This window comes from Anoplolepis gracilipes, chromosome 4, assembly GCF_047496725.1.
Source record: "Anoplolepis gracilipes chromosome 4, ASM4749672v1, whole genome shotgun sequence".
In the NCBI taxonomy this organism is placed as follows: domain Eukaryota; kingdom Metazoa; phylum Arthropoda; class Insecta; order Hymenoptera; family Formicidae; genus Anoplolepis; species Anoplolepis gracilipes.
Window position 1 is genome coordinate 9,317,357 of NC_132973.1, and position 27,876 is coordinate 9,345,232.

Sequence of the window (27,876 nt, forward strand, 5' to 3'; positions counted from 1 at the left end):
TGTTCGATGGTCGATATATTCCGCATTGCCCGTACATACCACGGAGGGTAGGGGGGAGGGGGCAGAATAATTTCGCCAAGAGCGCAAGCGCGATGAATTAATGAACCCGTCGATCGAAAAAAAAGGGGAAAAAAATTGAGAGAGAAAAATCCTCCCTCCTCCTCCCCCCGCCTACACTTCGGGGCATTATTAAATGTTTCGCGGGGATAATGTCCGCGAAAATGAGTGGTAATATTATATTAATTTATTAAAAGTGCTCTTAATTATTCCGTACTCGTTATATAACTATATATGTATGTATATATATATATATATGTGTGTATATATATATATATATATATACATACATCTGACCGCGCGCCGAGCAGGGCCGAGCGAATTCGTTCCAAAAAGCTACGTTTCGCCGCCGCCGCCGCCGCCGCCGCCGCCGCCGCCGCCGCTGCCGCCACCGACGCTGCAATTAAAGTCGAATGTAAACTGATAGGACGCCGCTGTTACACGAAACTCCACGGTAATGATTACGGGAGCCGTCGTAATTTATTACTGCATGCGCGCTCGTTACTGCCATTGTGTAATACAGTGATACGTGCGATATAATTGCAAACACTAATAAGGCCGTATCCGCTATGTCGGCCGTTTCCTCGACAGAGTTGATTTTCTCTTGCATATGGGAAAAGAGAGAAAAGAGAGGAGAAAGTGAGAGAGAGAGAGAGAGAAAGAGAGAGAGAAAGAGACAGAGGGGGAGGAGAAAAATGTGCAAGTAATCGCAAATCACTCGGATCGAAGATAATTCGGGGTGATAAATCACGAGTTGAATTCTTTTCATCGGAACTGAATTCATTGAGTGATTCGTGAAATAGCGATAATCGTGCGTCCTCTCATATCGCGTTATCAATCGTCCTCCCTTTTTTTTTTTTTTTTTTTTTTTTTTTTTTTTTAATACGACATGCAAACTACAAATGCAGGCGATGGACCGATTGCGAGGTTCATTCATTAGCGGTAGCGTAATGTCTTTTATTGGAAACACAACTCTATTAACTAATAACTGTAATCTAACTCTACCTAATGATTAATTCAGTCGTTTGGGACGCGAAACGTTACTCATACCATTTCATTGACCGGCTCGTACACACTGATATCATTACGCAAATTAGTTTCCAACTATCTGTTCCCCTTCACTAATCACGAAACAGTTTACGAATAATAATAATATTATAATATCGCTCGAAAGGCGACACGTGCGTGTAAATACATCGTTTTATTATTCATATTTCTTTGTTTGTTTTATATTTACATACATTTATATTTCAATTTCGCTGCCATTAAGCTTCCTGTATATCGCTGCCTGTCATTCAGTTACTTACTCGAGCAATGTCAATAAGAGCGGTCTCATTGTCAGTGTTGCTAGAGCGCGAATCTTGATCGCTCGGGGAGCGAAAATTATCCGTCTTGATGATTTACCTCGAATTGCCGTTCGCGCGCATACCAATTAACGAAAGTCATCCCGAGGAGCAGATTCAGAAACGGTAGCCAATTAGAGTCGGCGAGGGCTCGCTCTCGCGGCGGCGAGACGCTCTTCCACGTTGTTGCATCCGTCGTCGTTGTTTCCTTGTCGCGAGCGAGTACGACGCTTTAACGCCGCGATCGTTTTAATTACCGAGCATTGCAGCAGCCGAAAAATAACGTCGACGCGTAATCATCAACAGCGAGCGCGAGTCTTTGTAATTCTTGGATGTCGACCTTCTCCGGTCGGAAGCCGCGACGGCAAGCAACGTCTCGATTTTCCGGCTCTCGAGAGGAAGATACGTGTCATCGTTAATGTTATTCGCGCTAACAATGTTGCACGGGAGGTTTAATTATTATTAATCCTGGTGTTTTCCTCGGAAATGAGAATACGTGTCGCACGGATGTTCCGTAAAACTCGCTCTCAATAAGAATAAATAGTTAACCGTACTTCTCGAAAATCGTGTTACATTCCGCTTCGAGGGGGATGCGTCGAGAAAAAAAAATTTATGTTTAGATTTATAAAGGAAAGTAAAAAAAAAAAAAAACCGTTAAACGAATCTTTTTACATAAGTAATCTTTTTTAGCAGAGTGCTCTCGAAAAATCATTTCCAAAGGTGCTCTTTAAGTGTTGTAAGTTGCAAATGGTGTATTTTATCGCAATTAAATGTCCTTTCGAGAATTAAAGGTGAAAAGAATGCTACGGAAATGTTTTCATGTCCTGTTTATACGTGCTTTTGAAAGAAAGATACTCCAGGGAAAAATCCGTAAATGTTGGAAAGCTGAACTAACCGTTCTCTCAATGGGCCATTTAGATTGTGACTGTAATCTTTTTTTTTGTACGTGGTGGAAAATGGTCGAACGATTATAAAAATAAAACAAATTTTCTGGCTGAGAATATTTGCAACGAAGAGAAAGTGTGCAACGAATTAACTGAGAATTAACACACATAAATGTAATATCGTTCAAAGTTTTTACGAAGGAAAACTTTGTTTTTTTATCTTTCTTTCACTCTTTGTTTAACGATGTTTCAACCGCTTATTTTAAATTAATAACAATGTCAACCGAAGCACCGTAATAATACAATGCCATTCTCATAATATAATATTTTTTTCTTATAAAATGATAAGTGATGTTAAAAAAAAAAAAAAAAAAAAAAAAAAAAACATTTTGAATTTAAAAGAATTGTCATTTAAGGAAATGCAAAAGATTTTTGCGACAAAAGAGTGATCGCGCGAGGGAAAACAATTTTTTTCGAAAGGTTCTTGATTGCGTTTGTATACGAGGTATGGATACGCTTATAAATCAGTTTGTATCGAGACAGGAAAAATTGCGTATTGTTTAACAGATTCCGAGAAAATAATGCAACGCGCGTGTCTTCTTTTTCCCCCTATATTATTTAATCATGAAAACCAAACGCAGAAGCATAGTATATCTGTCCTAAAATTGAAAGAAAATTATTTATACGTTATATTCTCTTTATTATACACATTGCGCAAATTCTATATTTTAAATAAAATAGATGATTAAAAAGAGAAAGAGAATTAAAAATAATTTCAATCCTTTCCTGGAAAAAGATTTCACCATACTTTTTCCGACGCGCAGTGTGTGCTATCGATATTTCTATTCCTGTATATACATTGTTCGAGTACGTGAGATCTCGATATCTCGCTCTCTCTGTACTAGCGACGCGAAAATACCGATAGTTTTCTTTCCGCGTTTCCAAGCCAGTCGAATAACTCGCGAGGCGAAACGATCTCGTCATACTCGACGATTTCGTGGACGAGTTCCTCCGCAGCTCGGAAAGGATCGATAGTTGAGAGCGTCCTTGTACTACGTTGCATCCTTGGTAACGGCCGCTAGTCGTTCTCCATGGCGGAGGGAGCGGAGTTTTCAGCTCCACGGACGGAGAACGAACAGGCTCCAGGAACGAACGGTGAGCTCAGTGTTTACGTACGTCCCATCGTCCGTAGACGTCGTAGACGTTGCGGCGCAACGCTGCTTTTACATCTCTCGTTCTCGTACGAACGGGAAGGTCGAAGGAGCGAATACCGTCGCGTCGGCGAGGCGAGTCGACAGCCACCGAAACTCGCCGAATGCCGGAGCCCGAGCCGGAGCCGGAGCCGGAGCCGGAGCCGGAGCCGGAGCATCGCTTACGTATGCGGGACTCATCCGCGCGAATGACCCACACAGTTGCAAGACCGTGTGCAACGTGTGCAACGGTAAAGGTGAATTTACACGGTTCAATTTTTTTCATCGAATAGTTCCCCTCTTTCCCCTCCCCTACCCCCTCTCTCCATTCCCTAGACGCGAAGAATTTCTTCTCGCAATATGTACTTTTGCGTGCACTCGACGCAACGAGGAAAATTACTCAGGAATTTCTAAGAGGGGGAATATTTTGAAAAGAAAAATATTTTTTTTTTTTTATTAAAAAGAATTGTATAATTTTTTTTAACAGGCCAAACATGTTTACGGTTTATGAAAAAATTATTATTTGAGGAGAAAGAGACAGCGTGCTTTGTCTCCTCAGGAACCAAGATATTTCATCATTTGACGAAGAGTGAGTCGTGTAAATCGGGCTTGAGCACGCCCGCGCGCGTGAACGTGCAGCATGGTAACATGTATGTGCGCACAGTCATCGAAAGAGGGAGAGAGAGAGAGAGAGAGAGGGAAAAGATGAGTGTACGAGGAGAGAAGTAGCGTATGTATGCGAAGGAAACCCGTAGGTAATCGTGCGAGCAGAAACGCTGACGCAGATAAGGGAAACCCTTACGACCGCCTCCGGTATGGCTATTTATGAGCGGTGTTGCTAGTGAGATGGAAGAACGGAGGATTCGGCGATGGAAGCTACGAGCGAGACCCCACGGAGATCCCGCAAATTTCTGCCCGAGAAGAATTTCCTTCCTTCTTCGCGCCGAACGATCCCTGAGCTTCCGATTCATGGCGCCGGATCGGAGGGAGATGCGGTTAACTGGTGAGCGCGGGATTTTCCGACTCGCACTTGCAACGCCGCTAATCGCGAATGAGGTATTCGGAAAAGATGAGACGCAATTTCCCGCGAGCAACGGAAAAATATGTTGGAAAGAAATTATTCTCTCCCCAACAAACTTTCATTTTATTCTTTACGGATATTTTAATAACGGAAACGTGTGCATTTATTCGAATGTTTATCTTGTAATTTTACTATGCGATGCATAATGTCGGAACAGAGATCGCGCGATAATATTTCTGAATATAATATTTATGAAAACTAATTAGGTTTTTTTGTTGTTTGTTTGATTCGTTGCGTAACTTTTGTATAATTAATTACTAATTTCTCGAATGCGTGGACGTATAGTTTCTAAACAACGTTGTAATATTCGTCTCGACGTCAATCCCCGAGATAACTTGGCGATGACGGAGTCCTTACTTCGGGTACAAGTCCGTGCCCGAAGTAAGGACAACCGTTGAGTAATAATTGTTTCGTTTCGATCGTGATTCGAGTAATTTCTTCTGTGATTTTGGATCGTCGCGTTAACGAACGATGTTAATGGAATTACGTAAACGCGCGAGAGAGGAGAGGCCGACGCTCGCGCTGCATTAAGTAATCAAGAAACTGGAAACCTGTTTCGTTATTCTCGTAAAGTGATCGAGGTATAATTATTTCGCTTTTTTTTCTATTGCGCTCTTACGGCGTGTTTATTCGTTGCCTTCTAGTCGATCGCAAGAGCGATTACGCGAGCGAGATGATTGCCATCGATCTTTGCAGGCAATCAGTCGACGACTTGTCCGATGTAAAATTCTCAGATCGAATCGTCGTCGCATCACATCGTACGTATTATCATACTAATTCAATCGCACGCGGATCTCCGCAGGGATCTTAATCCGATTTAACCACCGTCGCCCGTCCTGTCGGAGGGAGGGGGGAGGGGGGGAGGGGCTCGTATTAAACTTAATTATACTTGAGACACGCCAGAAATCACCAACTTTGCGACACACTTTAAGCGTAATAAGGTAGCATTCCAAAATTAGCCGCGAGAGATTAATAGCAACGTCGTCGTCGTCGTCGTCGTCGTCGTCGTCGTCGTCGTCGTCGTCGTCGTCGCGAGTGATTACTCGCGCCTCTTTTCTCACAATCTAAACCTAACGACTTCGCTGTCCCCGCCAGAAAAAGAGAACGCAACAATGTTGGCCGCGAGTACCGATTTCGTAACGCGCGACCTACATACATGACACCGGGCAACGCTCGCAGCCGAAATTCGCCCGCGCCCGCGCCGCGAAATGCAGATTTATTTCTCGCGCGATCTCGCGAAGATCAGGTGTTTGTTCCGTGCCGAACCTGGCGGCATCTTGGCGATGCAGTCTCGTGTATGCGCATACTCTTGGAAGGAAACTCTCTCTGGATCGGACGCGAGGCACACGTGACGCCTTTTTGCGCTACCCAGCACGGTTGCCAGATTTTTCCATGGTTTTCCCTCGATTTTACGAGGGGACTCGACACCGAACGCTATTTCGGAACGCGCACAGCTTCCTGTATCTTCCGCTTTCCCTCTTTATTTTTCTCGCTTCTTTTTTCGTCTTGCAGCGTTTCCCAGCACATGCAACGTAAATTAATCCTTACGGATATTAGCGTGAAAGTGCTGTCAGGAGTTCTTGTCAGGATTCTCTAGCGCGCGAGGATTGTAATTTCGATTTAATTTCGGTTTTCGATCCTGGGAAAAAAATATATCTTATATCGATTGTCACTTTTATAGTTACGATTAAGCAGGAAGATTATTTTTATAAATCCCGTAAATGTTAGCTAAAATTGATGGAGATTCAAATAAAAGTTATATAAGAGTCTAAATCTGTTAATTCCATTTACCATTTGTGGTAATAATGGTTCAACAAAATTTCAAAGTTAAATTCATGGTTGACATTGATCAAAACTACAGTCGGTCTTATCATAAATATTAATTATCGTTAACTAAAGTTTAACCGATATGTAAAGAGACAGAAAATTGGTTAAGCTCCTATTAACTAGCTTTTAATGACAGTTAGGTGATAGTCTATGGCATTGAAGTCGGAAGAAAATTATAGAAATGACCGCTATTACCGCCAACAATTTTCTTTCGCGAGCATTTATCGTGACAAACGTATTGATCAGTCGAGCGACTTATCTGCTCGGTATGGGGAGGCCGTATTTGCAAATATTGACGCGAAAAACTTCTAATCCGGCAACGCCGGCGCCCCGAGCGGCGGCAACAAGCTGCCACAGACTGATAAAAATAAATTTGCGCCCGGAATAATCGCGGAGCTCCCTAGAGATTCGGCATGGACGGCCGGTGTGTCTAGGCGCGGTGTGCTAATCCTAAAGGCTGATATTCAACGAATTGCACTCGTCAAACGACTTTATCGCTAAAATAAAGCCGTTTCATAATTGATTTTGTATTCCACAATCCGGAATCGAGACTGCCACATCGAAAACGCGCAGAAAAATTGTGCCGTCGATGAGGAATAAAAATAAAATGTCAGAGAATTAAATTTTATATTACAAGAGAAAAAGAAAGAGAATTTTCTCAAATATCAATAATTAGATATTAAATAATGATTGATTAAATAAGCTTATAATGAACTTTTGTAATATTGAATTACGCAGTCTAACTCACATATTGCATAAGCCACGAATATAGTAAAAATCAATTATGAAATTTCAATATTATTTAAATTTCATATATATGTATATAATTGATGTTTTTAAAGATTGCAAATTTTAACGCTATACATATATAAAATTATTAAATAATTCATAATTTTTTTGTCATTTCGAAATTTGATATATTACAAACTTTGAAGAAAAAGAGAGAGAGAGAGAGAGAGAGACATGTTGATAAATTATTTTCTTGACAGACAAACTTTTCAGTTTCTTACGATTCGACTTCGAACCAGATTACATCTTTGCTGTCTGCTTTGTAATGCGTGCGTGCGTGCGTGCGTTCGTTCGTTCGTTCGTTCGTCCGTCCGTCGATAATTACTTCCGATGCTAATATTTGTCCAACATCGCTTGCGCTTTGCAAGATCAATTAGCTATCGGAAACTTGGAACCGGTTCCAAGCTATCGATCCGTACGAGCTAGAGAATCGAGAGAGTTCGCTGTCGCTGTCGCCGTTGCCGTCGCTGTCGCCGTCGTCGTCGTAGCCGTCGTCGTTGTCGTTGTCGTCACTAATGGCGATCATTACCAGCCGCGCCGTTATCGATCTTTAAACGCGATGATTATCGGCCTTTCGCAACGTCACGCAAGTCATATTTCGAACGAAATTGAATCGATAATCGTGATATTATTAGGCGATATAATTATAGTTATTGCACGAGAATGTTTCGAGTTTCACATCATTTTGTTTTGTTGTTACGTATTGTACAAAAGAGTTGTCTGCGATACTTGGTGAATTTTTTTTATAAATGTTTAATGAACTAAAATATCGCAAAACATCCGAGATTCTCTTCAACATTTTGAAATTATCTTCGGCATTACAAATGTACAATATTTGTTACACACATTTCTATCTCTTTTTCTCCTTGCGTCGTATAAACACGAATAAAATTGCCATAAATCTCCCATCAACAAGTTACGCTACAAGCTATTTACAGTGCGGTAATTGTTAGATTATTTATCGAGGCAAAAAATGTTGAATTCTGTGTTGATTACTAAAATCTGCTTTATTAATCTGTCACCATACATTAATGCGCGATTAAGTCTATCTTTAATCGCGTAGCTTTATATACAAACACACAATTGTATTTTTGTTACAATTTGGGTGTTAATTGATCAAGTAAAGTAATCACGTATGACCAGAGAAGGTAATCCCATACAAATAGATATTCGCGAAACGCGCAATGTACATAATTTATGCGATCGTGGAAACGTATATTGCATATGATCCGTTTTATACGGATAACTAATTACGTTATAATTCTAGACCAAATGATATGTTCATCATCAATTTAATCACGTTATAATCTATATCAGACAGGAAGCGAGCACACGTAACTGCGTCACTGGTTTCCAAACTTTGCATCGCAACTCAGAATTGAGTCGCAAGAGAAACTTTTAATGAGTCCTGCTATGGAAAAATACAGATCGCATCTCCATTCGTATAAAAAGCAGTGTCACACAGTTGTGTACGAAGATATTATATATATATATATATATAAGTTTTCGTCCTTTTTTCTCTTCCATCGAAAATTTTCGCATCTCTCTTTCTCTCTTTTCCCCAGTATTTTTCTACATTCTTTGTATCAAAATTAACTCTATCCCATTTAAATCGTAATTTGGAAAATTTGAACGCAGTCTCCTTGCTGCGATATAGCGTTTCATTCCCTCGTTTTAATCCCTCGATTATCGGACGATGTTAATATTTGAAAGACGTAAAACGAAGCACAAATAAGCAGCGAAATTTTTCGTCGTCTCGCTCAATCCAATCAATCGTCACCCTCTCTCTCTCTCTCTCTCTCTCTCTTTCTCTGTTTCAGATTTGATATCTATTTGATAAACAGTGGAAATATTAATTCATGTACGTATGGTCACATCTGGGGCTTCTTCTCATTTTTCGAAGCGAATATCTCCGATTTCCCGCGATATGAATTCCATATTTGGAGAAGCCTCAGAAATCCGACGTTGCTTTATAGCTTTATAAATCAATGGTAATATAATATCGTATAATACTCGATGTAAAGAAAAAAGAAGAATATCATTTGATTGGGAAACGTATCATGTCAACTAAAATATAAAGTGCCGATATTAATCAATTTTGAATTGCGCGAAACGTGCGCGTTGAAAATATACAGTTCAGATTTGATTGCCTCGTTTCAATACAAGATTTCGTGCCATTGAACTGAGACGTGTAAACGAATGGCACACAAACATGTATATGCATATGTATAAAAACGTTTACAAACATTTTTTCAGATAATCTATAGGCGATATTTTAAATCTAGCTAACATTTAAGTTATTTCATTACATCGGTCACGTGTTTCAGATTCTAAAATCTCTGACGGCGTCCTCATTTTACATATCGTATAAAATGTAGGACAAACGAAATACGATATAAATATAACAATCTTAATTCAAGTATCGTTGCGATTAATTATCTTCAGTCAAGATTGTAGACTCCTCATTATATCGAATTAATCGGTTATTTTAATAGGCGCATATGCCTATCAAGTATGATGCGTCAGTTGCATTGGCAATATACTTATTTATTTATCAATTAGATAAGATATATTGAAAATAAACTTATGCAAGCGCGTCGCAAAAGTCTCAGCTACACGTGTTTTAAAAGTCGCTGCTTGTTTATCCAGAAAGCTACGCGCGATCGAGTGTGCAATTACGAGTTGCCGCTTATAGATCACACTGCAGAGGTTCACGCTTAAAGATTACTTTTATTTAAGACACGTCGTCGCCGAAGCGCGGACGAGGACGACGAGAAAACTCTATTACCCCATTAACGTCAGGTTTTATTCTGCGTTTCCATCGCGCGTCTTTGCCAAGATACAGAATTTCTGAAGCGATCTATATACGTAGCGTAACGATGTATCGTGCTCTTCGAGCGAGACGGAACAAGAGAAAAAGAGTGAACGAAACAAAGAGAGAAAGATGCTGTGCGAGGGAGAGACGCGTGTTACGAAACCACGGCTTGTGAGAGCCTGGAGAGGAGAAGAGCGGAGAGAGAAGAGAGGAGAGTAAAGCCCGTTGGACGAGCTCTCTGCGCGAGCGGGCGTTCATTTTCTATCTCGCCTCGCTCTCCCCTTTCCTCTCTCTCCCTCTCCTAACCACCCACTCTTCACTATCTCCTCCTCGTTTCCTCTCTCGCTCTACCTTTCTCTTATTCTCTCTCTCTCTCTCTCTCTCTCTCTCTCTCTCTCTCTCTCTCTCTCTCTCTATTCCTCTTTCGCTTTTTCCGTCCTCTCTCTTTCTTCCTTTCTTTCTTTCTTTCTTTCTTTCTCTCTCAAGCGTATTCCCTTCGTCTTTCCCCCCCGTCTCTACTTCCTCTCTTCCCTCTGCTCTTTTCGCCTTTTCTCCCTTCTGCCACCCCTGTTGAACCCCTTCGACTTGCCGTTATCATCTCGGCGCTCGCCTCGGGCTAAAATAAAGAGAAAAACGGCAGGAGGGAGAGAATAATAAAGAAGAGAGACGAGAGACGAGAGAAAGAACGCGGAGCAATGAATGCACGGGAAAAAGAGGATACAAGAATACGAATGAGAGAAATTGACAGAAATAGAGGAGAAAAAAAGATTCGACCAAAGATTCGTGAGACAAGAAATGACAACGAGAAAGACAAGAAAGGAAAAGAGAAAGGTATAAGGGTAATGTTGTCAATTTCGAATTTTGAGTCGCAATTTAAGTGAAATAAATCTTTTATGATACTCTTTTTATGGTACTCACGACGCTACCAATCTTTTTTTTTTTTTTTTTTCCACAACATCCATACAGGAATGGGATGACGACGTCGTACGCGCGACTTTCGTCACGCTGTCACTTTTTTTTTTTTTTTTTTTTTTTTTTTTTAACATCGAGTTATAAATGAAAGCGCGTAGCTGAACGAAATCCTCGGCGTGGGTGCGTGAGCTGCCGCGGAGATATTTTTGGGATCTGTGCTGCATCTCGTCTCTCGTTGCAGGTACGAGAGAGGAGATCACGTGGCCTCGCGACTCGCCAGAATCGCTCCTCTCTTCTTTTTCTCCTTGACTTTTCGCGCTAGTCACAACGCGAACAGAAATGTATCCAAACATGTCATTAATTCCTTTTAAATTACTTTCCTATTCAATAGGCCACGAATATATTTACGTGTGAAACTTTATCCAAGGTTGTGACACAATTCTTCGGACTCTGAAAAGAAATCAAAAGCGCGTATATTACGCGGATATTTCTGTCTCAAAATTCTTTCCATTATTCAGCAACGTTTTCTTTTTCTCCAGCTACTTCATTCATTTCCTGTAAACGCATTATCGGCAACGAATTACTTTGAATTACATGCATATTTGATGAACCGAATTTGACAGAAAATTCGTATCATTATACGTGCGAAGTCGTCAGATTCGTGTTTGGGCCGCTGTTGGAAAAATTCTGCACGCATTCTGGCTGTTTGCGCGTACAGTTAAACGATGTATCGGGGGCCCTTTTCGCGCGGAAAGCGGGCCAGTCGATGATATACGAGGGCAATTCCGTAATTGCGTATCGGTCGAATTCGCGGTCGGCGCCAACGATCGTAAAACACGATCGGCCGATACGCCGCGTGGAATACGCGGGCGACGGCGGGTGCGTTAAGTTGACGCAACAATTGCGGGTTACGGTCACGTTCGGTGGGAATAATATAATGTAATGTCGAGATAAATACACTTGGTCCGGACAATTAAAACCGTGAGTGCGACGACGCGAGCGCGCGGCGTGTGGAAGAATAATTACCGCAATTTGTCGGCACCTTAATATTGCATGGGGGCTTAATATCCATTCTTGCTCTGTCGTAACATCGTACATTATTTTGCGGATATAGCGCGGAATTATCTTTGTTCGTTGATGGCCTAATAAAAACACGAATCGAACGATTTTTAATAAATTCCATAGCGAACGCATCGCTTTGATTGCTTAGCAAATTCCACAAGTCTCTCGATATCGCAAGTGTCCACGTGATACTGAAAATTTCGCGTAATATGTAGAAAAAATAACTGTCTAGGAATGCTTAAATAAAAAGCAAAAAGTTTCAGTTATTCGCTTAAAAATTATCTATGCATCTGTAATTCTATCTGACGACGTTTTAGTCTTTTATTATATCTCTTATTTAGCGATCACATATTTAAAAACCAAATAAAAGGATGGTAACAATTTACACCGTTATAACGCAGATCGAAAAAGAGAGAAAGGAAAAAGAATTTATTGCATTTTTATTTGCGGGATGATGTAATTGTGCAAATATGTAGTCTGAAAAAAACAATTGTATAATTCGGCAATTATCGAATCCTTCGTTGTTTTGTTTCTCTTCCCGTGAAGTTATTAAAGATAGTATGAGTCTAACTGCTGCGACACGTCATTTACACAGCCGATAGAAATGATTTTATGTGAATATATACGAATCGCTAACGAGCAAGAGCGCTCCGAGTCGTTGATTTTTCGCGTTCTCGACGGAGATCGGTCAGGATTGGTCCGGTGATGTTGTAATACCGCGAAAAAATGAAGAGCGCAAAATTATGCATCGGTGACCCATTTCGACGAGTTGGTAGAATATGGAAAAAGATCGCAGGGATACGTTATTTCGACGAATAACGGTGGAATAACGGATAACGAAATTTTCGTTCTATTTTCGCGATCAAACTTATGTCACAGCGAGTTTAGATAATGAAGATGGAACGTCATAATCTTATTTCATTTTCTCGTATTATAAATCTCGGTCTCTCGGCTTCATGGAAATGAATATCACCACCACATAATACGATCGCACTTATCAAATTAACTGGTAGCTGTAACGCCAAGGTTTGCACCTGTCAAATAATGGCACACGTGTGACACGTGATATTAAAGAATTAAGAAAAATTTCTCTCGCCCGCCGATTATTTCAGGTCTGCCGACAAATAATTCACTTATTCGTGACAACAGTAATCGATCGGATAATACAATCATAATATATATTGAAGCATAATTAGTATAAGGAGAAACAAAATCTTGTTATTCTAAATGTACAGATCTCGGAAAGTAAACAACGACGGAAGCCAACATCTTTCAAAATTCAATTTCAATATTCGCGAAACAAGTACTCTAACACGATCATTTTGTCAAGAATTTCTCTTATCAAATCGAAACGGACTGTAAAATATTAAATTTTTTAAGATCTCGAGAGTTAACATCTGGCAAAATTTGTACACGACGAGAGAAAAAGCGATTTCTCACTGAAATATCCGAGACAATTTTCCGAAAAAGGTAGCGAAGAAAGCAAGGGAACGGAGGAACGGGGAGGGGGCGGGGGGCAAATATGTAATGGGATGCATGTCACCTGTCGCTTTTTTTCGAGATGTACTAAACATCGTCGTTGCGGCTCTTACCTGGGACTTCATCGAAGAGGATTCGCGCGAATACCTGAGAAACTTTCGTAGGTTATTCATGTATTCCGTAAGTTTGGAATATATGAATAACTACGCCGGCGGGATGGAATGAGAGCCACGAAGAAAGAAAAAGAGAGAGAGAGAGAGAGAGCGCGCTGGGAGGTCTCGACGATCTTATTGATAAGGTCGATTTATCGGCGTGGCACGATTTATCTGCGACACGTGGCCGCGCGTTTACGTTCTCCTCGCTCGTATTTCCATTCGCGTCTCTTAGCCACGACCCTCGTACTCGGAGAGACCATCCGTACCAGCGTCCCACCTTTCGTTTCTTCCACACGCGATATTATCCGCGACAAAACACCATGTCGTGTGCGCCACGTGTTTTTTTTCGTTTACATGGTTCGCCGTTTCTTTCATATTCCCTCTCGCTTCGAACAAATTTGTTTTCTTTTTCATACAAAATAGAACATTGAATTTGTCGAAGGCTGACGTATTATTTATGAAAAATCGTCAACGTAATTTATCGATATAATACTAATGCAAGTTTAAAAAGTTTTTTAAAAATATGTACATATAATTGAGACAATTTTTTAAATTATTATTTAATTATTTTGTAATATTAATATTACGTTTTAAAAATTAATATATATATTTTATTTTGCGAGTGTAATTTTTTTTAACCTACGCAAAGGAAATATTACAATATAATTTTTGTAATCGTGAATCGTACCAACATATTGTACAAGAGAAATCATGCGCACACATTTTTATTCAATAATATATACGCATTACATTTTACAAAGGAGTATTGTAATTATTTAAATATTTTGATGCACAAATAAATAAATATATAATCATTAACAAACAAATAAAACGAATGCGTAATTTACAATTTTTATAGTAATAAATATCCTAATGTTATATTTCAGGTTTATAATAAATATTGTAAAAGAGAATGTATTTTTCCCGTAATTTGTGCTGTAAAATTTTCTCTGCGTATATTACATGAATTATCAACGTTAATTATTGCAAACATTGTTTACTCCAATCCTTCCTTTTGTGCTTCTGGATTAAATTACACACACGTTTCTTTTATAACGAGTTTAACTTTTCTCGAGTTTTTCTCGCCAAGTTTTATGTTCTTCGAGCATTCTTTACGAGGCAATCGCCGTTCGATATTCTGTATTGTTGCCACCAGCCTTGTGCTATTGTTGCACGTTTGCTTTTGTCTTGCCAAGGAAATACCACGCGATCGCCGCGCACATCGCCAATTACATATCGATTGAATTCTCCAGAACCGACAATTTCGTTCCGCTACCTACATTACGGCAACTCAAATATGTCAGCCCGAACGGTAAAATTGTTGACAGTCGAGTTACTCGACGTGCACTGCTGTGTTTTCATAGTCGGATTTGCAATAACACGCTGTCGGGATTTGTCGTTGCGACATATCGACTGACGTATCACGAAAGAATTTGCACTTTGTCGAAGAACGTAATCGGTTCTTCGTTAATGGGTCTCTAAAACTTGAGAAACATCGATTACACTTGATACTTTGATGTATGCCGCATTTTAGATGATGACAGATATCTGTGCAGTTTGTGAGTCGTATTTATCAAAAGGAGATCATGCAATAATTATATAGAATTACAACGCATATTGACTGGCTGCTCGTTATTGCTCGTTATTTATTAATAGATACGAGCGTTAAGCAGCTTCGCTATATGCTTAGAGCGGACCTTTTCAAACTGCAACGGGGCATTATCGTATTAGTACCTATAGCTCGAGAAAAATAAAATGACGATTAATCTTCGCCGTAGACACGTGTTACTTGTATTGTCATTTAAACTTGTATTGGCATAAAAATCCTGCTTACTTAACGTAACAATAATTAAGAATGATGATAGGTTATATATTTGTATGGCAAATTACATAAGTTGATTATCGCAGCGAGGAAAAAAAAGTTCGAGAGCCTCTGCTCTGTGAAAATTATAGGCTTCACATTTGATCAGCTCGAGTACGAGAAGGCGTGAAATCGTGTTAAACGCCTCAGGTAATTACCCGTGTAATAGTGAATTTTATAATATTTCTCTCGTCGTTTCGCGCGCGGTGAGTTTTGCAGAATTTTGCAAAACTCCGGCGCAGCGCGGCGCGGCGCAATTTTGCATCCACCCGACAATTGGCACAAGAGAGGAGCATGATCCTGCCAACCGACAGTGCGATGGTACCGGGATCGAAAGGAGGCGGAGAGCGAAGTCTGTCATCGCGGTAAAGGATTCCTCCTTGCTCCGTACTAGCTCTCCCCGCCTACTTTCAACCTCGCAACCGCATCGACGACGCCGACGACGACAATGACGACGACGACGACGACGACGACGACGTTAGTTCGCTATGCATATACGTTCTCCTTCTTTCTTTTTCTCTCTCTTTCACGCGGACCGACTCCAAACCGACTCAAACGTTCCTTCGTCTTCTTTCCGGCCACGAGAAGCGACGAGAAAGTTTGAAAAACGCGGTGACGAATGCGCGTTCCACGGAGCTACTGGTTATCTTCGTCGTTAATCTTCAAGTATTCTCCAAGGAGCTTCGTAATGAATTTGTTGGAAAACGGATAGATCGCGCCAATGTGAGTGTGTATATATATATATATATATATATATATACACATCGGTAGCGTCAGATAGCCTTGACCTATTGGCGCCCTCAAGTCTGGTCCAAACTTCTTGCGGGTTTGGCTTCAATTCTCCGGAGACTCTTCTATACATCAAATACATTCCCCGCTTTCGCCTCCGCAACTCGACTGCGAAACATTTAGGTATCGGTATTGATAGAAATTGATACGGTAAAGTCGGAAAAGTTTCGAGAGTTTATTTTTTTATCTTAAACTTTAATTTTTGAAAAAAAAAAAAAAAAAAATGAAAAGTTAATTCTCTGTCACATTGCACGGAAGAATTATAAAAGAATGTACGCATAATTATTATTCTTACATGTGCATTGACATGCAGGCAATTTGAAAAGTGCAAACATTTTTCATCATTCTAAATTAAAATTTTAGTTTAAAAATGGATAGTTTTTTTTTTAGGTTTTAATATAAACAGTTTCTTTTTAGATATTCTATTTATGTTTTATTAGCCTATTTTAAAATGTATTAAAATTGTGAAGAAAAGATATTATAACAGCGTTTTACAATCTTTTTCAAGTATAACGTTGCTAATTTACATAGATAACACATAGCTTCAATAAAAAAAAAAAAAAAAAAAAAACTATCGGTTTTTTTTCATGTTAATGATCACGTCTAGTTATTTGTAATTGCTGCTATCGGCGTTATGTTTAGCCACAAGAATTGTGCGTTGAAAATGCAGATAATATTTTTCACTCTCTTGCACACGTGCATAAATTTTAACTCATTTAGCATCGATAACTTTTTTATCCCCATCTGTTATGATATTACGTAGAATTTTATACTCCGACATTGAAAGGCCTCTTTTTCTCCCCCCCCCCCCCGACACTTACATTGTTTTGTATTTCAACTATCGTCGCTGTTGCTCCGTGAGAAGATTGTAAAAGAGAATCTTGCGCGTCGCGCGTCGAGACTTTGCCGTTTCTTGGAAACTAGAGTAACTAGACGGCGACGTCCCGATGAAAAATGTGCGCCACATTGTGAACGACACGTGGCGAACTTGTTCTCGGGAAAGCACGCAGACTTTCAACGAGGAGGAAAGTACGCGGATGGTCGAACTGAAACTTGATTCCAGGATCACGACCTTTCCGCGCGACCTTTCCGCGCGACGGTTTTCGGGGTAACCGGATGAAACTTTTATAGACGGTTTGCGCGATCGACAATTTCGATGAAAAGAGAACACATCTTGTTACTTCTTTCGCGCTATCGTACCCCTGTGTGATAATTCGCGGCGTAGCGTGTTATTTACATACGTCAATTCTCGCGTTCACAAAAATCGTCGAGTGATCTCGCGACGATAACCTTCTTCTTAAATCCTAGAGCGGTTGCATCATGAAATTATATTGCCTATGAAATGATACACAACTTTCACAAGTAGTCGAGAAAGCATCACTGCAGGATGGAAGCGGCTAATGAATTACATTAACGTTGGACCATTTATCGATGACTCGTGACACCGCTTGACTATTTTCAGTGAGATCGTTAACATAATTTAATGTCGCGGCAAGGATGATTAAATTACATAATATTCGAAAATGTATATCCATTCTTTTTTGCGGCGAGTACAAGATTATATATTTCTATCATACAAATCGCGATTAAACTGGGATTAAGCTGATTGAGAAATTAAGTTTGAAAATATGAGGATTAACGCTCACGTGTGAAACTTCTTCGTTATTCTCGATATTTATATGAAGCATGAACCATTTGATGGAAGTATTCGTCGTTGACGTGCCGTCATGAAACGTAGGTCTACGAATTCTATTCATTGATTACATTTCGCAATTTAAGGATTGCGAACGCGAACAGACCCGACGGCGACGCGACGAATGCGAATGCATTCGCGTTCCTCGACGAAACGTGATAAAATTTGCAAGTATCGCTCTCGCCAGAACTTTGCAATTAAATACTAATCACAGTATGCTTCGAATCTAATTTCGGCGAAAGAAGGATCGAAAAAGATGTGATGTGAACAATTGGTTTTTATAATCATTCAATAATTAAAACTACTCGATCCTGTAAAGCGTATTCTCAGGTTCTCCTTTATTGTTAACAGCATCGTATAACAGAGATTGTCAATTTTATTTCGCTACGTAACTAATTATAAAAAGCATTGACTGGCTCGATCGAAAGAAATAAATTTGAACGATGCTGGAATTGTTTCTATTTTTAAATTTGATTTTTCATTTTAAGATGACGTATTTTCTGTCACATAATTAAGAGTCACTTTGCCTATGCTTGCTAAATACATTTCGCGCACGTATGCGCTGATCGAATTATGCATTTTATCGCGCGGCGAGCATTTAACAAATCTATCGATATTTCCGATCGCGCGGTAATCGAGTTTAGCTGGAGACTAATTTTCAGTAGCCAGCCAGAGTCAAAGGAACGTTTCCCTGATAACGATAAAGCAACGCGCGCTTTAATTATCGTACTGTCAGACACGCTCCGCGTCCTACATGGAAATTGTATTAAGCTATTTCATCGAGACGTCATAATATCGCTAATCGAGTTATACGTCTTTATGCCACGCGCGATACTGTTCGCGATAATTGAAAAACCGCGGAGGCGAATATCCGGCGAATTGGCGTATCAATCAGCCCACACGGAGCTTATAAAATGGCTTGTGTATGTCGGAAGTCGGAAATCGGAAGTCGATCGTCGCGGTTGTAATTTCGAAACTTGCTTTTAAATTTAATTCGGCAAGAATTGATAATTAAATATTGTACTTGCGAGCACAAGGATGGACTGCAATTTGATTTTCGCAAAAGATTCGCAAAACTTTGTATTCTCGCGAGCTCAGAAACGAATGTCTCTCTGCCACGAGTTTATCGGTACATCGGCGATATCTCGGCGATTTAATCCGCCCGGACGATTACGTCGCGACAAAAGGGGGAGACAGAGAGAGAGAGAGAGAGAGAGAGAGAACAAGAACGGGGAAAGAGTATTCCTGCGACTACGCGGGAGACGAGATTCCGCAAAATTATACTGTTTAAGGAACGAGGGCGCGACCGGACCTTGCGCAACGAATACAAATTCAGCCAGCCGGCGGCGCGTCCCTTCAGCGCGCGTGACGAAATTTGTAAAGGAGCTCTCAAAGCCACCAGCCTCCATCTCTCGACTCGGGGTTCGGGGTAGGTAAAAAGAGGGCGAGCGATTTCGTTGCGAGAGAAAGAGAGCCGTTTTAGCGACAACGTGATAATATTTCTGAACTTGGCGGGCCTCGCTCTTTCTCTCGCGGTAGAAAAAAATTGGTCGAGTCGAGAGAGCCGCCGACCTACGCCGAAACTGGTTTCGTAAGCGCCGCTTCGGCAATAAAAAGAGACGAGCGAGGCGACAGGAGAGAGAAAGTAAAAGAGAACGAGAGAGAGAGAGAGAGAGAGAGAGAGAGAGAGAGGAGAGAGAGGCACGCAACGCGACCGCATTCAGGACGAGCGCATTTACATGTTACGTAAAATTTCGTTTGGGACCTGCAACACACGACGCGCTGCGCCGCGACTCTAGCGAACATTCTCTCTCGCGACCCTCGCCTCGACCCATTCGCGTCTCAATGAACGTCCAAATCATTTTTCTTTTCGCGAATGCCCACAGTAAAATATTTATTTCTTCATTTACCTTGCTTTTAAATATTTTTTAAAATAAATTAAGTATATGTCAATTAAATCAAGAGATTTAAGCAAAATTTTAATACACGTTATGTCATACAAGACATGTGATGTAATCGATGGTAATATTTCTTTGAGCGAGTATATCCTTCATACGCAGAAAGAGATAGAGAGAGATATAGACAGAGAGAGAGAGAGAGAGAGAGAGAGAGAGAGAGAGAGAGAGAGAGAGAGAGAGAGAGAGAGAAAGCGCAGGATACTCATTTATTTGTGTCAATTCAAAAGATAGAAGAGGAACAACAATTTATAAATACAGCCAGCTAAAAGCTTCTGTGAGGAAAGGATTAAAACACAAAAAGTACACTATTTGAAAACTTTATTTATAATCATTCGTGTTAAATGCAACAATTGTGTCAGTAATACACAATTACATTATCATAGATTATTTTTCATTTAAAGATGCAAATTTTCGTTCTCTCGGAGCGTAGCGACTTTAATTCATTCGATCAAATTCTCATCGATTCAAGGACCCTCATAATGCACTCGCTGTCGCGCTACGTGTTATCAAAATTTGTCTCCTTTTTTCTGTAGAGATACCGGTTGACACTAGAACGGCAATGTAAAATGTCCGATTTATCATGCGTTCGATGGCTTGTTTTAATGTATCATGTACCGACAGAAACGCTGTAAATACTGATGGACTAAAAAAAAAAAAAAAAAAAAAAAAAAAAAAAGAGGAAGGGGGAACGAGCAAGGGGAGAACGGAGCTTTTACTCCAATTTTCAAGGATGATAGATCGTTCCCCGTATTTCAAAATTGGAGTGAAACGAACGTACGCTCTCTGTGCTCTCGCTTGTTATCACGCGCTCTCGCTTTTTATCCGCGTTACCACGCGTCGAGCGTTATTTCTGTCTTCGCGACTGACTCATCGACGTCTCGGAAAAGAAATGACCCTTGCTCGCGATAGCCGTCGGCTTTGCATGCTTATCAAGTCCGCTCGGCGATGCTTTCGAAAAGAACTGTGTTTCGTCCATTCACTGGTCTCGGACTGGTCTCTCTTTCGGAACCTTCGACCGTCAGTTATTTCACAGATATATCGTAAATTTGATTTTGTAACTTATTGAATTTGCATAATACACGAGAATCGGAATGTTCATAAACAAGATTTTTTTTTCGGGCAACTTGCTGCTTTTCAAAAACGGACGGCTGATACGTCCCAGAAAAATATCTGTAAAATCTGACGAGTAGCTCATTCGAGTGAGACGTCGACCCGGTAGTTTGAAACGATGATACGTATGACTTTGTTGATTAGAAATTCTTATCTTAATGTACTCCCGCGAGATATCTCTCTTACAACGTATGAGAGATTATTTGAAATTCAACATCCCGTGTTTCACGCGATGAAATCGGTGAAGAAGCAACGGTAACCAGCGCGAGATGACATTCGATCCTCGCGATTTTTTACCTCTCTTACCGTAACCGTTGGCGCGACTTCTTCTACTTAACGCCACTTGAGGCCACCATTTATAAAGTCTGGCAGGTTCCTGCCGCGGCACATCGTGTAAATCCGCCGCATATGCTTTTCCTTCTTTTTTCCCTTTCGTCCATTCATAAAACAAGAGATATATTGAAAAAAGACCGGCAAGAAGAATTTTTCGCTCTTGTCGGCGAGAGAGAAAAAGAGAGAAAGATTGTCTGGTCGCGGCGAGAGAATTCACCTGCTGATCCAAGTAGCCGTATTGTATCGTATTGTCCGCGTATATTGCGCGAACATGTGGCTCATAAAATCGTATTGCGTCCAGCGGTTTCCATTAGAAGATATTTCCGTTTGCGCACGCGGATAAAAACAAATATGAATGGCGACGGTAGAGCCACCCGACACCACGTCGTTTAAAAGGTTAATGTCGATAAAACAACGAACGCAAATAAATACTTTTAACGGCGCGACGACCCTTTGCCACCGATCATTCAGGCCGACAGTCAAAGAGATATATAAGGAAGAGGGAGACGAGCCAGAGGAACCTTTCCATCTGCGATTCAAACGCGTTCGTTCCTTTTATTATTCAATTAAGATTATTGTTTAATTAAATGGGAATTGAAAAAAGTTGAGAACTCTAGTTTGAAAATTTTTCATCGTACTCGACGAACGATAAGAAGCGCGATCCGTGCACGAGATAACATCGTTTCGCGAAAAAGATTTGATCTAGGAATGCAATGCGAAATGTGCATATACGCTTGCTAAATTATACTGTCAGTCAGAGTTAACACGAAGATTTGTACGTAAGAAGCAGTCAAGGTCGCTTCTCGGAACGGAGATGGGTTTTACAGGTTTTAGTGTTCGGCAAATATAACATTTGCCGTTTAGTTTGGTGTACGAATATGGTTTGCCGTTTAATGGTTGGTGTATTGATGCAAAAGCCAGGCATGTTTAGACAGCATCTACCCGGTGGAAAAAGCGAAATGGGTTATATACGCTATGTATTTTGACCGCAAAAACCGCCTGGTTTCTGCAACAATTGAAGCAACCGGTTGCGAAATTGCCTGCATTATTATTTGATCCTCTAACGAAAGCGAAATATGGTATTGAAGACCTCTTTTCAACATTTCAAGCAACTACGATATCTTCCGCTTTTTAAATTCTGTAATTTGTATTCAAGGTAAACGACTCTCGCATAAGCTCTCAGTTTTGAATTCTTTTTCTCTAAATCGCCACACTCTTTTAATCGATTTACATATCAACGCGAAAATTAATAAACATTTATAAGGGCGTTAGAATATTATTATCTCGCAATTTCTCTGTAATCTTCTATAAACATTAATGTTTTGTAATTTTCTCCAAAGCCTTTGCAAGTCTCTGAAAAACGCAAATGACACATCGAGAGAAAGTAAAATAATTTTACACCTCTCGAGATATATTATTTAAACTTTTTTTTCTTCTCGCGAAGAGCTTCTCGCTTTTAAAAGCCCAGAAGAAATCTTTAGTCTCGCGTTTGTAAAAAGCCTAACCGGCAACTTGGACGCAGACTCGCCGTATACCTTGACTGGCCGTCGCGCGCTGGTAACCGCGTTTGCCGAAGTTGTCTCGACTCCGAAGGTCGAACACTTTCGAAGCGCGAGTCGTTAGTCGTGGCCGATCAGTGCTCGAAAAGAACGGCAGAGAGAAGGATACTTACATCTTGTAGTGGTGTTGCATGTGGTGGCCGACGAGGTGCATGTCGGTGGCGTGCTGCTGCTGCTGCATCTGCTGGTGCTGCTGCTGTTGCTGCTGCTGCGGCTGATGCATACCCTGATGATGGTGAGTCTGCGGGGGGTCCAGGCTGGAGGCACCCAGCAGGGTAGCGCTCTCCCTGAACAGCGTTGCCACCTGCATCTCGGCTGTGTCGTTTGCGTTGTTCGTCGATGCGTGTCTAGGGGAAGCAGCCCCGCCGTCGGCCGGCGTCGTCGCGACGTCGATCGACGCTTCCCAGCTTTCGGATCTCGGATCTCGGATCTGCGTCAGCGAAACTCTAGTCTCCTCCGCCGAGGTCCACTCTCGAGTAGGAACGGGTCCGAGTAATCCTTTACGTAACTTGGATACGTCCTAGTCCTCCGAGACGACAAAAGCTCTTTGTGAGCGTCACCACGTTTCGAGCGCCTCACGTTATCCGGCCTGAGGATCGATAGTCGGGCTTCGAGAAGGCGATTATTAGAATTATATAGATGGTTCCAAGTAAAGTCCTTGTCCGAACACGTTGATTACGATGATTGCGAAATAATCGCGAAATACCTCCTCTTCGCAGAGTCGATTTTCGATTACCACAACTCTCCGGCAAATAATTGCTAGAGTCGCGAATAGTCACAGGATATCCAGTCTTTAGCTTTGGAAAAATCGGACTACAGTCATCGGTTGCTCGGACACGCTCTCGCTCATGGTATTTCGTCAACGGACAGTACCGTGACAGGACTGTGACTTTGCGAGGCCTCCGCTCGAGCCCGACGGACTTTCTCTCTCTCGCAAAGACCTCACGACTCTTCAACGGTAACGTGAAACGCACCGTCGGCAATCGCCGAGCGTGGTTTCTCTCTCGCGTTTCTCGTTTCGTACTCGGTCAATGTTGAGACCTAACGTGAACGATGACGACGATGACGACGATGACGACGATGACGACGACGACGACGACGACGATGACGTTCGTCGATGCCACCGTCGCGACGACGTCGGTCGCGACACTCGGCGCGACTCAGTCGAGACCTCGCGAAGTTGTCATCGTTGTTCTCGTTGTAACGACCGTCGGCGACGTCGTTGTCAGCATCCTCTCCTCTCGTGAAAACCGCGTTTGCCAACCGGACCGCTTCCTCGCTGTCCGCGGACAGGCCGGAAGCCGCAAAAGTCTCTCTGACTTTTCTCTCTCTCTCTCTCTCACCCGGAGTCCACTCGCGCGCGCGACCTGGCCCTCTTGCACTCACACACACTCACCCGCTGGACGCGTTCTCGCGCGCGCAACACGCGAGCTACACACGGGATCACTGGCCGCGCGGATATATGTGCTTCGTTTGGAAACTTTCTTTTTTCGAGGAGGAGTTTCTCTCCCCGCGTATTCTTCTTGTCTCTCTCTCTCTCTCTCTCTCTCTCTCTCTCTCTCTTTCTCTCTCGTTTTGTCTCGCCGCGTTTATATTATCGTCCCTTTGGCCGCAACGCGGTGCCGCCTCGAAATCGCGCACTCCGCGTCGTCTGTCATGTTCTCACCGCGACCGCCGCGCGCACCTTTTGAATTACGCGCACCGCCCGCCGTCTCACCGATGCAGTGTGGTGGTGCACCCACGCCCCGTTAAAGACAGCCGCACAATACTGGCTGGCGCGCTTATCGCTCGCACGGCGTGTACTTGCCGGCCGTGGCGCGTCGTGCTCGCCAACGCTCGCTCGCACACGTACGTCTTCTCCGTCGGCCGGTGGTCGTTGGTCGTTGGTCGTTGCTCGGTGCTCGGTGGTCGGCCTCGGAATTAGGCTTCGTTTAACTCGCGGTGCCTCGTGATACGTCACGAGCGAGGCGTATACGTACGTACGGTGTTGCGCGATCCTCCTCGAGAGGGACGTGTTGGTTTCGCGTTCACGCACCGTGCTTCTCGCAGAAGTTGGCCTTCTCGTCGCTTTTTTCCGTTTCTCTTTCTCTTTCTCTTTCTCTATGCCCTCGCGAGTTTCTCTCTTTCTTTCTCTTCTGCCCTCCTGGCCTCCGCGGCGCAAACTCTCCCTCTCTCCTCTCTCTCGCTCTCTCTCTCTCTCTTTCTATCTCTCTCGTCGTGTAAACACGCGCGCACACACACACCGCGGAATCTGCAACCGCGGCAGCAAGAGTCGGCACCGCACTGCTCGGCCGTATCGCTCGCTCGGCCGCTCGAACCGCACCGCTCGTACGTTTCCGCCGTTACTCGACGATGCTCGATCACGTTCGGGTTCGAAGCCTCACGGCGACGACGACGACGACGGCAGTGGCGGCAGCGGCAGTGGTGGCGGCGGCTGGTCCGGCGCAGTCTGTCCTTCGCTACTTCACGCTCGCACCGACTCTCATCTCCGTCTCTCCGTCTCTGTCTCTCTCTTTCTCTCTCTTTCGCTTCCTTTCCCTCCTCCTCCCTCTTACTCTCTTCTTCTTCCTCTCCCTCTCTCTCTCTCTCTCTCTCTCTCTCTCTCTCTCGCGCGCGCACGTCCGACTGCTTCGCTCTACCATGAAACCCTCGTACTCTCCTTCCCTTCTCTTTTCCGTCTCGCTCCTTCTCGACGAACATACTCCTCTCTATTTCTTCCTGTTTCTCTCTCTTCCACGCGTGTACGTTTTCTCTCCCTCTCTCTCTCTCTCTCTCTCTCGTTCTTTGTCCCACTCAGTCCCACTCCTTCTCTCCATCCGTCACGCTCGTTCTCCTCCCACACCCGCCGACCCCTTGCCCCTCCTTCTCCTCATCTTCCTTCTTCTTTTTCCGCCTGTGCATCTCGTTCTTTCCATCCTCCATTTTTGTCTTCTTTTACGGTTGTCCTCATCCCGTACTCGCGACCAAGGATAGCCGTCGAAGCTCGACAGAGCTAATCGATCGCCAGCAATCAATAGTAAATCGGGGCACGCGCCACGACGATCGATTGAGATAGATCGATCGTAGCGCGATCGTTACTCGGCCGACCGACCTGCGGCTACATCGGCCGCATCGGCGATAAGGCACCATGACGAGAGAGAGAGAGAGAGAGAGAGAGAGAGAGAGAGAGAGAGAGAGAGAGAGAGACGTATATAACGGTCACTCTGTACGTGCAGCAGCCACGAAGACTGGCCGAATTTACAGCGCGGGTCGTACGTCCTTTCCACCTATGGACCGAGGACATTATGCAAATGAGCGCGCAAGCGGCGGGATTGTATTTGCGAGAGGATGTCGCAACGGCAAATTCTTGAAGATGTGACAAGGGGACGGACTCTGGCGCTCACATATTTACGTAGGTGATCTTTTTTTAGATCCTCGTCGTCGTCGTTGTCGTCGTTGTCGTCGTCTTGGTCGTCTTGGTCGTCTTCGTCGGGTAACGTCGTCGATACGTCTTACGTCGTGTTCCGTAATCCACTGACGGTGCTGACAGCATCGTGGCCGTAAATACGGCTTTTCATGCCTTCCGAAATACATTACTACTGTCTGTGATGTATAATGGATTCTTAGTTAGGCACACTTGGCTCGATTCAGCTCGGCTCAACTACATGTGTAAAGTTACGGACAGTTACCGCGGCGGAAAGTTTACGACAAGTATGCATGTACATCGGTGGCGTAGAGACTCTTATACTTATACAGAAGGCTGTAAATATTGCAGATAGTTGACGACGAGTTTGGATTAGGATGATGCATTCTTAACTTCGTTTATACTGAAAATACTTTGCGAGGTCAACGTATTCCAAGGCTTCGAGCGCAAAATTATATCAATGATGCTGTATTTCGGGTGTCAACATTTAGCAGAAATATTCGGAAGTCAGCGATTTCTTGAGAGTCGATTTATCAAGGCGGTTTACGACAATGTGTGTAGCTTACTGAAATTTATTTCAAGGTAGAACAGCAATGTACACTCTAGTACTAGTATATAGGTTCGCCTATTTTAGCTACTCTTTCTCAAACTCTGGATTTAATTCTAAATACAGATTTTCTTTTGTATATGCAAAGATTTTGACAGGTGAAAAATAGTCACGTCATCAGCAGTCATTGCTTCCAAATGATTATCGAACGTTGCACAAAAAGAGCTCAAGTTTGAGCTTGAATTCTTTGTTGGCGAAAATTAATTTGAGAATTAGAGCGAGATAAATGTATGTTGAAGCTTTGAAGAGGATGGGAATCTAAATACAACATGTGCGACTAACAAAACAGATCCAGTGTTGGCAGTAGGTTACTAAATAGATTCTTAAGTATAAACAATATACATATATATATATATATATATATATATATATAATAAAAGCTATATTTTCGCTACGCTTTCATTATCCTTCGCGATGTATATAATCCCGGCGATGTGCCGATAAACAATTAACGAGCGCGGTATTAATCGTGGTCGGGGTCGTCTATCGCGACGCGGTTCATCGTCGTCGTCGATTGCGTCGATCGATCTCGCTCGCGAGAAAACGAGCTGTAAATTATTATTCCCTCAAAGTTGATTTCCGATTCCGTTTCGCGGGAACACGATGGTACCTCGTGTAACCCAAAATAAACCCGGTGTACGTACGTGCGCGCGCGCGTGCGGTTGGCGAACGGGGAGGAAAAAAAAAGACGAAAAAAAAAAATGGTAGAAGAAAGGCCACGAAAATATCGGGCGGTCCAGCTCTCTCTCGCGGTCACGCGATCGATCTCGCGCGCTTTTCCCGCGCCTCCGCCCCCCCCCCTCCCCTCTTCCTCCGCCTTCTCCGCGCTCTCGGTCTTATTATTAATCGATTCGAATTATCGATCGCAGTCATCGCCGTCGTGTCCGCCGCTCTTCGCCCTGGCCGACACCGGTCCGCCTATATTCCGCTCTGCCTGGATGCACGACCGTCGCCCGCCATAGTGTGTCG

The 27,876-nt window shown here is 42.6% G+C and overlaps 2 protein-coding genes across 14 annotated transcripts in view; one reads left to right on the forward strand and one right to left on the reverse strand.

The window, feature by feature from the left end:
• Positions 1–25,421, reverse strand: part of Tdg (Thymine DNA glycosylase) — a 108,687-nt gene extending 83,266 nt beyond the window's left edge. The window contains exon 1 of the mRNA XM_072890754.1: positions 23,011–25,421. Coding sequence (XP_072746855.1) covers positions 23,011–23,207 — 197 coding nt within the window. The 5' untranslated portion in view covers positions 23,208–25,421. The remainder of the gene's footprint in view (positions 1–23,010) is intronic.
• The window catches only part of Dnmt3 (DNA methyltransferase 3), a 134,774-nt gene that overhangs the window by 89,872 nt on the left and 17,026 nt on the right, over positions 1–27,876 (forward strand). Inside the window, exon 1 of one of the 13 annotated variants that reach the window (XM_072890749.1) lies at positions 3,503–3,731. The exons of the other annotated variants lie outside the window; for them this stretch is intronic. Coding sequence (XP_072746850.1) covers positions 3,600–3,731 — 132 coding nt within the window. The 5' untranslated portion in view covers positions 3,503–3,599. Of the gene's footprint in view, positions 1–3,502; positions 3,732–27,876 lie in introns of those variants that run through there. 13 annotated transcript variants of the gene reach the window in all.